This window comes from Anopheles aquasalis, chromosome 3 (genome assembly GCF_943734665.1).
Source record: "Anopheles aquasalis chromosome 3, idAnoAquaMG_Q_19, whole genome shotgun sequence".
In the NCBI taxonomy this organism is placed as follows: Eukaryota; Metazoa; Arthropoda; class Insecta; order Diptera; family Culicidae; genus Anopheles; species Anopheles aquasalis.
Genome location: NC_064878.1, coordinates 17586596 through 17604095, shown reverse-complemented (window position 1 = coordinate 17604095; position 17500 = coordinate 17586596). Strand labels below are relative to the sequence as shown.

The window sequence follows — 17500 nt, the reverse complement described above, 5'->3', positions numbered from 1 at the left end:
TCTGGTCATGAGTGTGGCTGACTGACAGACGAGAACAAAACGGTACAGATCGAAGGGGGATCAGCTGTTCTGACAGACTGTTCGCCGCCACCGCCGCCGCCGCCGCCTCGGTGTGAATGATCTCTCCAATTAGGATTCATTCACGTTTCCAGCTCTTCCACCGTACCGCGATGGTAGAACGATCCGATCCATTCACTTCCATCACAATGGCTTCGAAGAGCTGTACCGGCTCCGTTGTCTGGTCTGATCTGAGCTACGTTCGTGCGAAAGAACGAACTCACGAGACGGCATTGGATTTGCAAAAAAATGATTTACACCTTGAGCGAGCGAGCGAACGAGGATCACCAGTCCGGGCCAGGTGCGGGATTTTTGGTGGGATCTGGCGCGATTAGCATAAACCACCAACGCGACGCCTCACTCCCCCCTTTTAGTCTGTCCTTGCTAACCCGTTTTGAGGTGCGTGTGGTCCACGCGAGACGCTGTCTCCGCGAAGAAGTTACTCTCTTCGATTCCTCTTGACTCAGTTCCGGCTTCCCGGGTGGCGATCATCGGATGTTCCATGTCGGATGATGGCGATCAATCGTTTTGCTCAATGCCAAAACGTGATTATATGCCTCGAATTCACTTGAATAGCAGAATTAGACAGCTGCCGATTACGCTCGATTAATCTGGCTTCTGCCGCTGATCGGACACCAATCGCTAGACTTCTGGATTGTTTTGTCCATCTCCCTCCCCCAAAAATTGACATTTCTAACCCAAATGACTCATCGCTGGAAGGTGGATTGGGTGTCGCTTGTCATAAAGTTAGCTCGATTCGACTGATCGCGACGCTGATCCGGTCCTGTCTGTGCTTCCAGGGGTTTTGCGAGGGGTCTCCTGGAGACCCCCGTGAAGGTGAAAGGCAAAATAGCACCAAAAACTATAATAAAACGGACACACAAACACGTAGAGAGTGAGAAAGTGATAGTTGGTAGTCCAGTTCTCTCTCTGGCTGGCTGGCTGGCTGGCCGGTTGCAGTGCAGGTGGCGGCATCGTGCGGTTTGCGAATTGCTGCTGCTGCTCTGGGGTCCAGTCCAGTCGAATTTTGGGTTTTTGTCGGTCAAGGTGAAGATGCCCGAGCTGAGTGGTAGTGGAGGACGAGGCGTTGCCGGTGGTAACGGCAGCAGCAGCACCACCACCACCACCACCACCACCACCATCAGACAACAAAAGCCTACGCAGCAGCAGCAGCAGCTATTGAGGGAGGTCACGCGATTTTACGTAATATCGCCCCGGAGTTCATTTGTGTTCCCCGAGGGTCCCCGAGGGACTCCGGCTACGCGTCGACAGCAAATGGTAAATACGTCGCGATGTCGTTTGACCTCGGGAAAACGTCAGACGAAAAGCGATCGCTTAGGATTAGAGTTTCCTGTCCCAGGCGAGTGAACTCGATCGATCGTGATCACGACGATCGATGTCTTCCTTCCGTAGGTAGAGAAAGAGAGAGAGAGCGTAATGCTGCTACTACTTCTACTGCTTCTGGGCACTCCGTAGCATATGGCAGCCCACGTAATCCCGTAACAGCGACACCAAAACCGACCGAGGACCTTCGGTGTCGCTGGTGAAATGTAAACAATTCACACATTCACTCACAGAGCGAGCGAGCGTCCATTCAGATGCATGTAGATAGGTACAACGGTGCTACTACTGCTGCTAGTGATGATGATCGTAACGACAACGACAACAACAAGGTGTATTGGGTGTACGATGTGTGGAGGAAAGATGATTTCAAGGTGCTCGCTGGATGGTGCTCGATCGCTGGTGTTGTTGTCGTTGGAAGCGCTGCTCACTTTCGGCTGTACCGCGAGAGAGTGTGTCCAAAAAGAGGAACCTCAAGTGCTCCGGTGAAGCGCGAGCTTCAAGGACTTTCAGTGTAATCGTGGCGATCGCCATCGACGTTCGTCTCCTGCGCCACGGAACATTAAATCAATTTGTTGTGCTGTTGCTAGTGCTGCTGGTGCTGCTTTTGGTACTGCATGATTGTGCTCACACATAAAAGAGAAAACCATTACGAACCCCCAGCACCATCCACAGGAAGGTTCGAGTGGATTCAATTGGATTCCGCTGCACCCTACGCGACCGGGCTCGATGGATCGCTCTCATCTTGGCCCTCGCCATGGCATAATGGCATCCGATGCAGCGTGCGCGCCCTTCTGTGCACTCTGTCGGTACAAAAGGGCGCACACGACCACACGCAACGCCAAATCGTATCGTATTTGCTGATTTGATCGCCGACGAGAAGTGTTTTGCAACGCTCTTTCCGCTGAACACCACCGCAAGACCGGCAATGCACCACTTCCTTGAAGAGCGCGCAGCAGCGTTCCGCGTGAGAGGTGATAAGTGATAGCGCAAACCGAACGGATGGCCAAATGAATGACCGTCAGTCGTGACGAGCAAGGTCCCGCCGGTCTCCCCGGTACTTACTTTTGCCAAGGAATCCGGTACCGCCGGTAATGAAGATGCTGCACTTGTCGTAAAACTGCTGGATCTCGGTAAGCTTCTCATCGAGGCCCTTGCCCGCCAACGTCACGGTGGCCCCGTTGTCCGGGGTTGTTGGATCACCCAGCGTCGTGGTCGCCGCAGTCATCTCCGGTTGTTGCGGTTGCTGCTGCTGCTGCTGCTGCTGTGGCTGACTCAGCAGCTGATCATCGTACATCGAGACGGTCATGTTCGGTCGCTCGCTACACTACTCTGCACTTCCGGTGCACATAAACACACTCACAAAGGCGCACTTGGGTGAAGAAGGGTGCCCCGCTTGAGAGACACTCCAAGGCGCACAAGTCGCAAAAAGGAACACAAAACACACAGACACAGACACTAGCACAAAGGATCGCTTATTGTGGAGCAAAAGGATGCTCACTCGTTCACTTGCTGTAAACAAATGGATGTAACAATAGAGGTGACCTCGTCGTGGTGAATGTCTTTATCCCATTAAGCAGTAAAACCTCTCTGATCAGGTGTTTCCGAATGTTCGATTCCCGTGTTTGTGTCATCAAAACCGATGCGACACATAAAAGACTCGACTTAAAAGAGCTTGGATCACTACCGAGATCGCTTTTACAGCACGCTCGTCGCAACCCCGGGGCAGAATTCGGCGGCGAGGGTAATCCAGGTGCTGCTCTCCAGCGCAGCAGCAGCGTCCCAGGAGTGGGCCCCCTCGCTGTGGTCGGACGGTCTGGTGGCCGGGCCAACATGTTTGCACTTTTCTTTACATAACGTGACGCTGGCGAGCTTTTGCACAGGCACTCGCTTGCACATGTTAAGTAATCTGCAAGCTCAAGATGTCTGGTACTGGAATTGCTTCTGGTGGTGCTGCTGCTGCTGGAGCTCTCGCGCGAGGTCAGCTCTTCGCACGTGCGCCCTCGCACCGCATTGCCGATACTTTCGTGGGGGTCTCGAATCGAGGTGGAGGGACAGCAAACGGCCACATCGGCATGCATGATCGTGTAATACCCAATCCCGATCAGACCAGATTGCAATCTCTTCCAGCAGCAGCGGACAAACAACATTTGTCCTTTGCGTGATCGGTGCGGCTGCGCTGTAATCACTCGGCTGGGCACACACTCGTGCACACATATGCATGAGGACGAGGTACGATCATGTGTTTTAACGATCATGATCAACTTCGCCACAGCGGATATTAGGTGTGATCGCAAATGATCACCCAGCACTATCGCGTTATTGATCGTTATGTCTATTTGCAGAGTAATAGAGTGTCATTGTTTCGGTAGCCACGAAGCTCATCATTGCTTCATGCAGTCAGTGACACTGTCTGTCCTGTGTGCAGACATAGTTTCCACGTTAAATTTGTTGCTCTAGCTCTAAGAGGATATTGTAGCTCTTTTCAAAAGATCAAGAAAAGAGAGGTAAAACACGCGATAGATCTCGACACATCCCAAAGATATAGATCCCGAACCGAATGATATTATCATTCATAGCACAAAGCAGCGTTTAACAAAACAACACATAAACGAATTTCAAAATATAGTCACTCATTGCATTGCACTCTTCCCAGCGGTCCCCTTTTCCCTGATTGTTCCTGTTCACCGTGCACACCTTTACCGATCCTCGCAAACGCAAACGGACGATACTATGCGCAGCACGCAGTTTACTGTCCGGACCACGCATCACCACGCTTCCGTGCACGTTCTAGCCCTAGCCGCGTTTGTATATGGCCCTCGCCCTCGAAAAAACCTTCGCTGCACTTCGCTACGGTGTGCATACGATCAGGGCGGAAGGCCGGAAGGCCAGTATTAGAACCGTCTGGAATCGTACATCACACCGGAAGCGATCGAGCACACGAACTAGATGCTGGCGCGATACTATCTGCAACACTGACTGACCGAGACACTCACTACTCGCTCGTTGCTGGCTCGGCTATGACTAGCTAGCTAGCTGGCTGGCTGGCTGGCTGGCTTGAAGTTCGAGAGCTGACTTGCTGCTGGCTAAGTTTTGCGCGACCGTTGCGGTCGACGGTCAATCAAAAACTGCCGATCGACGGTACTGGGCATGCGATCCCGAACCACCACCATTGCGGGCGGCCGCTGTTGCCGCCGGTGCTGTTCACGCGATCGCGCACGATCGCGAGCTGGTCTTGCGGGAGGTGTTTTTTTCGGGTTTTTGGCAACAACGGCCCCCCCGGCCGGCCGTCGTGAGACATCAGCTGCTGGTGCTGCTGCTTGGCGCGAATCGCTACGGGAATGGCGGGGAACGCGAAGTCGCAGTCGGTGTGCGGTGGCCGAAGAAGAGCACGAGAGAGTGAGAAGGAGCGAGAGTGCGAGAGATGCAGTGCGCTAGGTCGGTAGTAGGGGAATGGCGCTGTACTATGCCATATGCCCCAAAGCAACATTATTATTGTCCAGTGTGGCCGGCCCCGGGATGGGGGATCTTATTTGTTCCGAAATGTGTGACGGATTTCCATGCGTCACCGAACGTTGCGGACCGTATTGATGGATGCGGTTTTTCCCCGGATGGTGGATCCGGAAGAGCCCGCGCCTCGATCTGTGACAATTCAATAAGATGGTTCGGCGTAGAGTAGTTTGACCGTCAACTGCACCGCATTCCGTCAAGGCAAACATTCCCTGTCGATGGTTTTGGAATTTTTGAATTGTGTTGAGATGGCGGAGATCAGGTTGTTGGTTGTCTTTAGCTTAAGACTGGATTTTTGGTCTTATGATATCGTCATACAATATAGTGGGTGTCGATATCGTTTGTAGAATCCATCGCGTCTATTATTTTGAGTTTTATCTTGAGCGCATTCAGGTTGTAGAAGATGATGAACAAAATGAGAAGACTAAAAATAACTAATTGACATTGATGAGTTAGGGGGGAGAAGAGTGGGGAATCCTGGGAAAAGAACCCCCGATGATATTATCTGGGGTGATAAGCTATCTTTGTGCCAAGTTTAGTGAAGATCGGCCCGGTAGATTTTGCGTGATGCGCGCACAAACAAACATACAGATTTGTTGTTATTTATAAGAAGAAGATTAAACCGTATAAAACATACTTTATTTGATGGAAGAGTGCGTATTGTTGCTTGTTGTATTGTACCTTATGCGATGTACGAGAGATGACATCCTTAGTCTAATTGTGGAATTGGCGACAATGTTGATTTAATAAAGGCGAGACTTCGGTATTTAATTTTTATTTGTGACACTTTTTTTTAAACATTTTTCCCTGAAAGCTGATCCTTTCAAGAGTATTGTGTAAACGTTTTGGATCAATCGAAGAAAAACTGACAAAGATACAGATTTTATTAATTCCGCGTTTCATACAAGGCTCCATGCAGCCCGCTACCTTGAAGAGCGTTTCCCTGAACCAACGTTTTCAAATTCGGTGCCCATTGTACCGTAAAAACTACTGGGCCGATCGTTTTGAAATTTTTTACACCTAATCTGTACATTTTTTACCAGGTATTCCCGTCGATATATTATTAAAATTGTTGATACATTTTTTAAAACAAATCTTAAAAAATAAAAAAAAATGATTTTAGGCAAAATGACAAAAAGCATCACTTAGTCAGCTTCAAAAATCTACCAAAATCTAAAAATGGATACTGCAAAAACTCGACGGGGCTACCTGGATAAACTTATAATCTTTCTAACGAATATCGATTTGTATTTTTCTGATGACCCATCACGCAGCTACGATGGGCACCAGAAAAAGTATCTTTTTGAAGACACGACTGCCTAAATTTGATGGCATGGATTCATTTTTCCATGAATGGTGCTCAAAACAAAACCAAATATTCTTCAAAAGTTGTAGATTATTATGTCATTTACTTGAAAAAATACAGTTGAATGGTTACGTCACAAAAAATCGTTAAAAACGGGCCTTTTTTTGACCCGAAAATACCGAAGTCCCCCCTTAAACAAGTTATTCATTTGTGAGTTTTAGTTTGAACCATATTTCACCAATAAGAACATTGCCTATAAGTCTATGTAGACAATTTGGATTAAACATCTTTTTTGTTAACTATAACGGTCATGAATAAATATATTCTGAGCTATATTTAGCATCTTCTAAATATTAATAAAGTTACATTTAACATCTTAATAGGGCTATATTTAAAGGTAGTTGATGATTGAACCTGTTTTGAAAGTGTCTCAGTGCTAGAAATGTTTAAAATAAATGTTTTTTAATCAGTCTTTTGAAACAGATTCCATATAGTTTGTCCAGCATCCGCGTAATGTCGCGTACACCTTTTTTTTTTTTTTAAAAGAAACATTCATTCGACTTGTTCAAATGCGCTTTTTTCGAGTAAATTAAGGAACAACATTGTTATCTATTTTAAAGTCCTCAGTTCCTTAGTGATTCAAGCGTGAAATGTTATGAAACTATGGTTTTCCAATGCATTCGTTCAATGAAGAATGCTTGTAACTTACCTAGCAACAACCAATTTCATTGTCCCTCGTTTGAACACCTGAAGGATTATCGATTTTCTCCCGATCGTCCAAAAGTCTTCATCATAGGATTGGAATGTGTATGGTACGTCACCGTGAACTCCCGCGATCCTGGACTAACTTGCGTCAAAAACGATGCCAGTTTTACGCCATACAAGATAGATTACCTTACTTAACAGCAGACACGTCACGCCACGAACGCTCAAAAGGGTTCGGTATCTACCGTATAGTGACGAGAACTTGCGTGGTGTCGTCGTGCTTAGTGGATTATTAGTTATGACGACACATCTTCGCGAGACGATTAATTATGGTTAATCAATTCGCTGCTGACGCCCCCCGGTGGGTGCAACTTTCGAATCGATGCCGTTCCGTTCTATGGCCTTCAGCAGGGGAAATGACTCCACCCAATTAGTTCTGGTTGCATCGAGAAGTTACGATTTCCTTCGTTGAAATGCTTGCTACTGGAGCAAATCGTTTGTTATTAATGTATTCGCTTCCATCATTCTTTTTGCTTTATCTCCGGAACAACTTCTTGCTCGAGTGAAGCGACAAAGAGGATCCTTCGATTATTAAGACATTCTTTGTCAGTGCAAAGTGAGTCAGCACTGCCCTGTGCCTGTGGTACCAGTAAGGAGATCCACCAATATCAGCAAGGACAATGTACCTCACCAGGTTCACCGATGTGCATCGATGGGAAGGGCTTTGGCCTTATCGTCAGCTGCGCTGATTGTCGGCGAATGGTAAATGCCACCGAAAAGCCCCTCGCGAGACCACCGGATGTCCCTGAGACACCTACACTGGTGCCTGCCTTCTTTGCAACCGTTGGAAAGTAAGGTCAACCGAACGCCCCGAGTGCACCTGCTTCGGCAGGATTCGAGAGGATTCTCGAGTCAATCGATCTCGAGCAGGTCAGCACATCAATCAAGGGTGCAACCTCTGGTCTGGGTGAAATAAAACCAAACATGTGAAACAGGTTCACTCCAGAATCAGAGTTTACGTATCACGCTCCGGACAGCGGACCAGTCGGTATTGCCATTTATTGTGAACGTTGTCCCAATAAAAGGAGGGACTTTGGTAATTTCTCGCCAAAAAAGGTTCATTTTCGACGATTTTTTGTGACGTAACCATTCAACTTTATTCTTTCAAATGAATGGCATATTGAACTGCAACTTTTGAAGAATATTTGGTTCTATTTTGGGGAAGATTGATTAAAAACTTCCTCCATGGCATCAAATTTAGGCAGTCGAGTCGTCGAAAAGATCATTTTTACGGTGCTCATCGTAGCTGCGTGATGGGTCATCAGAATAACACGAATCGATACTCGTTTGAAAGATTAGAAGTTTATCCTGGTAGCCCCGTCGAGTTTTTGCAGAATTTCCTATTTTTAGATTTTTGGTAGATTTTTTAAGCTGGCAAAGTGATGCTTTTTGTCATTTTGCCTAAAAACACGATTTTTCAAGATTTGTTTAAAAAAAAGTATTAATAATTTTCATGAAATCTCGGCGAGCATACCTGGCCAAGAGTGTACAGATTATGTGTTAAAAATTTCGAATCGATCGGTTCAGTAGTTTTTACGGTACAATGGGCATCGACTTTTGGGTAACACTCTGCAAAGTAGCGTACTGCATGGAGCCTTGTATGAAACGCGAATTTAAAAAAATCTATAACTTGTTCAGTTTTGCTTCGATTGATCCAAAAAATTTACACAATATTCTTAAAAGGAACAGTATCCAGGGAAAAATGTTAAAAATATGTGTCGCCAAAAAAAAAATACCGAAGCACCCCCTAAACCTCCCGAATCTCCTCTGACAATGATTTGTTTGTGATTCGACCGTTTACCATTTGGCGCCCCAAACACACTGGGGGCGGAAAATATTAAAAGAATCAACAGGCAGGGAAGCAAACAGAAGAGAACCCAGAACAGACCGCATCCCGTGCGGTCCATTAACTCAGTTCAGATCTTTCGATCTACCTGGCGCGTTCTCTATTGACCCAGCTGTGTACAGCATGATCTCATCAGTGGATCGCATCGATCGATCGCTCCCAGTGAACCGTGAACCACCCACCAACGCAACACGGACGCACTGACAGCAGGAACCACACAAGATAAGAGACATTCATCAGATTCGTCGGACGAGAGCTTGGCGTGCTTGCTCCACCAGCCCCCCAGATCCGAAGGTCATCCGAAGGCGCGTGATTTGGGTGCCGGGCGACGTCAATCTATATGTTGGTAAGGTTGCGTGTAGAACGTATTAGCACAACGAGGCCCGGTGCTGACCCCATTGTAATTGGTACCGAGTGCCAGTGGTCCGTGCTTCCTGGTCGTTCAAATGTAAGGACATGCAAGCGGTTCGATGTAACTGTAACAACAATTAACAAGCTACAGTTATCTTGATTTATGATTGTAGGGGGCCGGGGAGAAGCTCTACATGGTATCGCGCGGACTAGATCTCATATCATATGTATCGTGGGAGGTCTGATCCGGGGATCCGTGGGGGCGCCGTGTCATGTTAAACAATTGCTATCGTGCTTCTGTGCTTCCGTGCTACCGTTCTAGCTGCTCGTGCCTCCAAATGATAGCCCTATGCACGGCAGGTCATTGTGAGACGCGATGTTAAAAAGGATATAGATAGCATTGTAGTCTAATTGACGGTTATGTACAGACTACGAGCTCCCGGAACTCGATTCGACAATTAATTAAACTATTAATGAGATCAATTTAGCCGCCACGCCATGAGACACGTGTCTAAAAACATGTAAACAACTCACTGGCTCCTACCTGTTGATCGCGCAAAGAGATTGCTTCGCTCAAGACATTAGCAAGAGCTCATCATCAGAAGTCGATCCAACAGATGCGATCGCGTGAGGTCGTTCGTCTCCAGTCGTCCTCATCCTCACACCCTAGCGCCGCGTTGTTGAGCAATTGTTCAAGTACACACCGCGCCAAGCCAAAACCAATGGCGCCGCGGTGTACACCCGGAATGTTCGATTCCAAGAGTGTACGCCCAGTACGGGTGACAGATGGTCGCTGCTGCTGCTGCTGCTGCAGCTGATGATCATCATGATCACCTTCCCACATCCATGGCTGGGTTGGGTGTTCGACACCGAAAGAAGGTCGCGGGTAATTAAAACATTACAAGAACCTCCGCCGACCCTGTCTTATGAGAAAGAGTTGACACTGTCTTATGAGAAAGAGAGAGAGTGCAAGTCGGGTGGCCGAATGTAATCATCTCATTATCTCGGCCCCACTCTCCAACGGTACGAGGCAGTGACCGAAAGCCCAAGGGGTTACCATTTCGCTCGCTCGCTCGCTCGCTCGCGATGCTGAAGTGGTTGTGATGCTGGTTATGCTGCAGCGCAAAGCAAGTGAATGAACCGGTAAAGTGGTACCGAGGTTTGGGCAATCCCTTTTCTTCCATCATACGAGTACCGAATGTTCCGGAAGGTTTTCAATGACGACCGGCCGGTCCCCGGCCACTGTGAACGAAAGCGAAAAGTGACCGGACCGCGGTACTACTACTACAAACTGCCGTTGCCGTGGCTGCTGATCTGATGGTGCTGTGGTTACTACGAATGTACGAACGAGTACATACCGTTTACTCGCACTCTTCGAGAAGCTGCTGTCACTGTGTAAGCAAGTGCAGGAGATGGACGAGAGATATGGTCTGAGAAGGGGAGTTGCGTGTTGATCTAGACGCCTTTTCTGGCACGGCGGTACTTTCGATCGATCCGAGGCGGAGTACGAGCCCTTCGTGAGCCTTCTTTTACGGTGTTTCTGGTGTTCCAGGTCGGTGGCAGGATGTATCAAGTATTGTTGTTTTCCATTCATTGGCGTCCCTTAAAAGCATCGCGGTAATTGATGTTGGCAGCTGATATCCTCAGGTAACTCCAGCGAAGGGAACACTTTTCCGGGAAATTAAAAAATCGATTAACGGTTCCGATTATATGTGCTGACAAACTGTGGCGCGAGCGATATGAACGACGTATCGATGCGTTTCTTTGGCACGCACACCCCTTGATTGCGCAATTGGAACTGATCTGATTTGTATACGCGACGTGCAGGTACAATATTTCCCTGATGAAATGTTTTGAATTATTTTGGGAAACGGATGAACTGGATGAAGTGGTAAGAACTAGAAATCTGTTCAAGTGCCGCTGCACAACAATGAAGGAAACCTGTTGGCTACAAGGAAGCATCCTTGATAAATAGGTCATCGGGAGAACGAGGAGCGAGAACGTTGACCTTAGTGTACTGTTTGTTCGTCGCATGATGAGTGCACTGGGAGCGCTACTTACTGAAGCAATATGAAATGTTTTTTTTTAAATTTTATTTAAAAAATTGTTGGCATAAAGGTGAACAACAATAATAAACTATAATATGAACATACGCGATTGTCAGAAAAATGGTTTTATTATCAAGTGGCATCAACTTTTGAGATAAGTTATGAGATTTGTGATTATTTTTGTTTTAAAATTTGTATGAAAAACACATTAGTCGTACATTTTCTAAAATATACTTTTTTAAATTCGTAAAAAAGAGCTTTGACTGGATTAGAAGTGGCGAATCAACCGAATGCCTCGATTCTTTAAATATTTGGGACGGATGATGTGCAGGCTAATGGTTAAGTTTTTTTTTCAGAAATTGAAGTTAATGTTAGATTAAAATGTTTTCAAGCGTAATAGTGTCTTCAAACAAACAATATGCCTTTAAACTATCAGATCACAAATAGAAGACATTTAATAAATTCGGTATTAAAAGGAAGGGAATTTCAATGAGATGACAATTTGACAATTAAACTGCTAAAATGGAACTGCTAAAATGGACTCGCGAAACTAACCCTTTCTAATTCTGTTCTGGTTGATAGCGTAGCGCTCGGCCGAGCTGCACGGGCCAATCTTCGAAGGAGAGTGAAATAGCATAAGTGGCTGGTGTATTTTCTAAGACCAGGCGCTTCACCTGTAGGAAAAGCTTGTGTTGTCAAAATTAGCTAATAAAATTTAAATAAAAAGAGGAAAAAAATACTAAAATCTGGAATTTGTAATGTCCTCTTGAATTCGTGTTTGGATAAAACTAAACAAACACAATATGTAGGTATACTAATATATAATCCGTAAACCCTTATCATTAACGTCGATTAGCGAAAAAAATAAAACAATTTTAAATAAGAACTGACGATTCAAATTTGAACAAAACGATCGAGAGTTGTGAGAAAAAAAAACATATTTTTGCGAGAAAAACCAATTTCGTGAGAAAAAAAGTGCGGGAGAGCAGACTGCTCGACAAATGTTTAAAATCGCCGTTATTTTAAATCGTTACCGTTGAACGATACCGTCAAAATTGAAAGGATCGAAAAATATAGTTTGGAGTATAAAAGAATATAATATAAAAAAAAACAAATATCTCTCAAAAATTGCACAGTAAATTAAATGTTTTAAGTTTGTCTGGAAAGTGGAAGGGGTAAATTGGTTGTATTTGGTACGCATTAACTCCTTTTCATTCCCTCTAGTACCGTTCAAAGGTATTTTTAAGTTTCTGGCACATTTAATGGCTTATTTAGTTATTTAAATTTTCATTACATTTTTACCGGTTACCTGGCGCCTCCATCATCGGCAACGGAGCTGCATCATTTCGTTTTCTCGGCGCGGTGACCAGCTTTGCCTTTGCCGTTACCTCTCTGGCCACGAAAACCGGCGCCGGTTGGGGTTTTATGGCATGAAGCAAATTTAATAAAGCCATGCACCTCCAAATTTGTGGTGATATGACCCGCGGATTGGTTGATACTTTAAACTGCGGCCGTGCATGGGAAATTTTATGTCACAAAGTGACCGCAAAAAGTGGCGACATTCATCACGGAACACTATAAGTACGAAGACCGAGGGGATCTGACTTGAACCGATTCTCGAAGCGATCACAAACCCGCTCATCGTCAGAAAATAAAACAAATTAAAAATCTCAGCTCCTTCGATTGTCCATTTTTTAAGTGTTTTTTGTTGTTCTTGTTTATTTCATTATTTAGAAGTTCACTTTACAAAGTACATAAACGAAATACATGCATCTCGATCGAATACCGTGATCGAATTCGGCTGAATATCATCATCCATCGCGTGGACGGTGTCATTGTCGCCCTTTTTCGCATAAACTCAGACCTAATGTCTGATCACCTTTCCCCTGGCTCGTCTGCACGCTGCTTTGTTTCGTTTGTTTCGATCGAGAATCCGATCGGATTGGGACGAAGCGAATGCGCAACAAGGGACCCCAACGCTTGGAGGGGAATACTAATCTGATAACTTACATCGAATAAATTAAAACTCTACACTGCTTCTTCTCTTCCTTCTACTATTTCTGTACCTCCTATACTGTCTGCTCGCCACGTCTTTCGTCTTTGCACTACCGATAATTCGTGGGGTTGTCATTACGTTTCCTATCCGATAAGTTGCACCATTCGAGGCGTTCTGTTGCTGCGTTCACCCTCACACCCTCCACATCCCAGGTGCATCGCATCACTAGTGTACACCTACAGGCGCCCAACGGCGCTACTCGCGAGTAAGTATAATTTTAACGAACAAAGAAAAAAAAAACAACTCGTTCAACGATTTTGTTTCCTTCCGAGAAGCTCCTGGTCCCGGTCGATGGAGCTCGGAGCATGCACTTAATACTAAGGGTTGTATGATGCACTGCTACGCTACGCGATCACTACCAAAAACACACTCTCTCTCTCTCTCTCTCTCTCACACACAGACACACGTACACTCACGTGCAGTAAATAGTAAACAGACCTAAGGGCACCTAACTATGTACAGATGTGAACAGATTGCTTGTTCGCGATCATTATCAAAAAAGAATTATTAAAAAAAAAACAATATTCCGCATGAATGAGTTGGACGACTACTAGCGAGGACGGCCAAGCGTTGTTGATACATTCGGGTGCCTTCGTGTGTCTGTGGGTGTGCGTTTTTTTATACATAATTTAAAGAATCAAAACCGAAACAGTACTCGTGGGTGGCAGTTTTCGTTCAAGCCGTTCCAAACGACAGGCAGATAAAAAGGTAGCGAGAGAGAGAGAGTGTGCAGGACAGCATTAAAGAATAGGATCCAAAAGAACGATCCTAATGGTGTTGGTTTTTCGGTTTGATTTTTTGTTCATCGAAAAGAAAAGAGGGTCGTCGGGTTCGTCGCTTGTTGGCCACGATTTGAACACATTGGACATTGGCCAACCTCCACACCAGCTGGTGCCGAGCCGGGCAGGGCGGCAGGGGGAGAGGCCTAGGGCAGGGAATGGATACCGGACGGGCCGGCGCTGGAGCTGTTGGATCACTGTTGATTGCTGATCAGCTGCAGTTGCTCCTGCTGCTCCTTCAAGTGTTGTAATCGCTTCCGTTTGATGGCATTCATGAAGTTTTTGTATCGCTTATCCTCATCATCCAAAGCTGTTGGCCACGGTTTGATTCCACGATTGGTAGCGGGGAGGCGTGAAAAAAGGGAAGGGCGAGAGAATATTAGCCAAAAGCTCAGTGTCACTGTGACGGTCGCTCTTCTTCTACTGCTTCTACTGCAGTGTTTAGCGCGCGAGTGCCACACGAGAACACACATGTCCTGGCTGGCTGGTGCTTTAGCGCTGCGGTGTGATTTCGAGGCTATTCAAGGCACTAGCAGTAGTAGCAGCAGCAGCAGAATGCGCTGTTGTTGTGTATGCGTGTGTTGGATATACATAGATTTATCGAATACATATTGTAAGCCGGAGCGCAAAGTAATGATAATATGGATAATGAGCGGAAAGGGGGCTAGCTACAAGTACGATGGTGGTGGCGTGAAAGGTGAAGGCTACAACTGTTCGAAGGCGTGGCGTGTCGTTTGGCACACAGCGATCGGTGGAAATGGATGGATGGTGCGGAAAAATACATACTTCGCTTCTTCATGCTGCGAGATGGTGTGAGGATCATGATCAGTTGGGAATAAGAAAAGGGAAAGGAACATGAAAGGATACGATTGTGATAATGCGATAATGTTGGTGTATGTGTGTTGGTGTATCTGTTTATGGAGAAAGAGGCTAAATGTTGGAATAATACAAGTAATGTTTGTGCTTGTTGTTGTTGAAGGATGATACCAAAACTCCCAAAAAAGGATAATGTTATCACATCTTAATGTTCGTTTACTTTAGATCTAAGGACTTAGGAGCTAGAGGGACTACATGTAACTTAACGTTTGCATACTAAGAGCATAATGAAGGTGGCTAAATTGTACATAATCCGCGCTCAATTTTCAACAATTAATGATTTACTTATGCTGCTGTTCTACTCCGTACGTGGGGATCATTAATCAGTGCACTTTTTTGTTGAGGGAATGTTAAAGATCATTTCTGATGAATCGTAGTCCTGGTGACCAATAGGACAAATGGCGCGGTCTTAACGTGCAGGTGTCTGCGAAGTAAGTGCATTTGCGGTACTTGTACGGTGTGCATGAATAAGACAGAGGCGGAACACACAAAAGGTACCTTGTAGGTTGGCAGTGAGAGGCCGCATCCCGCGTCAGCAGCAGCAGCCGTCATTTGACGGGAACAAAAACATGCACTCCGCACCTAGCACCATATCTATTAATGCGTATATACACTGGATTAAATATTGTTCGGGCGCATTCTGCGTCCCTCTGAGTGTCTCTGGGAGTAGCTGTAAATTTGTGCGCAATTGAAAGGGTGAACGGACAGGTTACAGGGGCATGCACGTTTTAGTATCGACGCGCGTAGCTTCGCTTTGGATACACCAGCAGGTATAGCGAGGGTTCCAGGTGTACCTTCCGGACCGTGGACTTATGGTATCCGGTAGTATCTGTAAGTACAACGTGGAGTCGCAGAGAAAAAGAGCAGAGAGAGAGAGAGAGAGCATGCAGGAGCATCGTATGAGGCACGAGAGCGATATTTACAATCTGAGCCTTCGACCCAGTCTCAGATCCACGTCGTGGTTCTTTGGTGCACTGGTGCACTGATTCTGACAAGTGCCTGCTGGTGATTTGGTTGCCATTCTATTGTTTCTTAGTGAAGTTTGCAAACGTGCCTGTGCCTAGTGCCTAGTTGTGATTCATGCAGTTTCAATGATGCGGGATGCGCTTATGATATCGATTGTGTTGCGATCCAACTGTTCCATCTTAAGCTAAGGTTGTCTTAAACGCTACACTATAACCATACAGTGTCTGTACATTACAATACTTGCGACTTATTATCTACCGCTTATCGTATACTAGTAAATGAGTAACGCAATCGATTACAGATTGTTTGTTTGCGGAAGGACCGGGGACCAGTGTGACAATCGTATCGTGTTGAAGGGTCTGGGAGGGTTGGATTTTGTGACAATCCAGGAAGTACAGAGAGAGAGAGAGAGAGAGAGAGAGAGAGAGAGAGAGAGAGAGAGAGAGAGAAAGAGAGAGAGAGAGTGGAGAGTGTGTACTAGAGCTACGGGATGCAGTTAACAAAAGAACAAAAGAAAAAGCTTCAGCAGGCAGCACAGGCAGATCGAGAACGAAGGAGCGAAAAGGCGATCAAGATCGGAAGCGAAAGTGATGGCATAGGCAAGCGCACTATTCTCTAGTGTTCTAGCGCTTCTACTAAATGCTACTAGTGCGTAGTAATGGTGGTAATGGTAGTGGTAGTATCCCATCATCATCGGTAGAAAGTCGAAAACTAGTTGTTGTTGTAGTAGTGAAAGTACAAGTTGGGGGTAAATAGTAGGAAGAAGTGGTAGTCGAAGGTAGGTGATAGTGACAGGTAGGTAGAGTGGAGCGTCACACAGCAAAGGTGTAGAGTGTCGAGAACACGGAATACATCCAAAGTCCAGCGAAGAGTAGAATAGAAAATCTAGAATGCATCCAGGCGGTTTGAGGAGTCGTTTCTGGTGCTTCCACATCCTGACAGTGACAGCAGCACGGAAGGTCACAGGATTACTGGTTACTTAGAGATAGAGATAGAATTACTCTAGAAAAACACAGTTTGATAGCCCAGTAGGAAGGAGGTGGTGAACAGTGGTGATGATTGTAGAGAGCAGAGCCAGTAGCAGAGTGAAGAGTCACAGTAGAGGACAAGAAGTTGGAAAATAAGAAATATCCCCCCAAGGCGATGCTCGATACGAGTCCCCATCCACTATTGCGTTGTGTTTAACTCGTACGATTCACTACGAGGTAGTAGTATGGTGATTGGTGGTGGTGGTAATAGAAAATAGGAGGAATAACAGGCACCGTACATACAGTACTGCCTCGGATGCCGCATCGAGGCGGCCCTTGGCCAATAGATTCAACAACAAAATGGTGAACGATAAGTGAGAGTGGAGCATGTACAGGAGTTCAAAAATAAAAAAAAAGAAATGTGAAGGAAACACAACAACCAACCAGGAGACCGTAGAGAGTGACCGTAGTGACCCGATGGAGAAACTGTACAGCGAACCGGAAGACACGAGCGATCGATCGATCGATCGATCCGATCCGATACCGGTGTCCGACGGTCCACAGCTACTCATGCACAATTACAATGAGAAGCGACAGTGGAAACATGTTGTGAGGGGTGGTTTCTGACAGA

General features: G+C 46.0%; 2 protein-coding genes across 16 annotated transcripts in view; both read right to left on the bottom strand.

The window, feature by feature from the left end:
• Positions 1–4518, bottom strand: part of LOC126577485 (fatty acyl-CoA reductase wat-like) — a 17534-nt gene extending 13016 nt beyond the window's left edge. Inside the window, exons 1-2 of one of the 4 annotated variants that reach the window (XM_050239148.1) lie at positions 4395–4518; positions 2464–2910 (exon numbers count right to left, since the gene is read on the bottom strand). In XM_050239148.1, coding sequence (XP_050095105.1) covers positions 2464–2707 — 244 coding nt within the window. In that variant the 5' untranslated portion in view covers positions 2708–2910; positions 4395–4518. Of the gene's footprint in view, positions 1–2463; positions 2944–4314; positions 4334–4382 lie in introns of those variants that run through there. The other 3 variants (XM_050239149.1, XM_050239147.1, XM_050239150.1) reach the window with 3 other exon arrangements.
• An 8384-nt stretch (positions 4519–12902) lies between these two features.
• LOC126576121 (venom metalloproteinase 3) overlaps positions 12903–17500 on the bottom strand; it is a 92155-nt gene continuing 87557 nt past the window's right edge. For 10 of the 12 annotated variants that reach the window (XM_050237237.1, XM_050237242.1, XM_050237239.1 and 7 more), the window contains one exon: positions 12903–14369. In XM_050237237.1, the coding sequence (XP_050093194.1) occupies positions 14254–14369 (116 nt within the window). In that variant the 3' untranslated portion in view covers positions 12903–14253. Of the gene's footprint in view, positions 14370–15433; positions 15765–17500 lie in introns of all 12 variants that reach the window. The other 2 variants (XR_007608294.1, XR_007608295.1) reach the window with 1 other exon arrangement.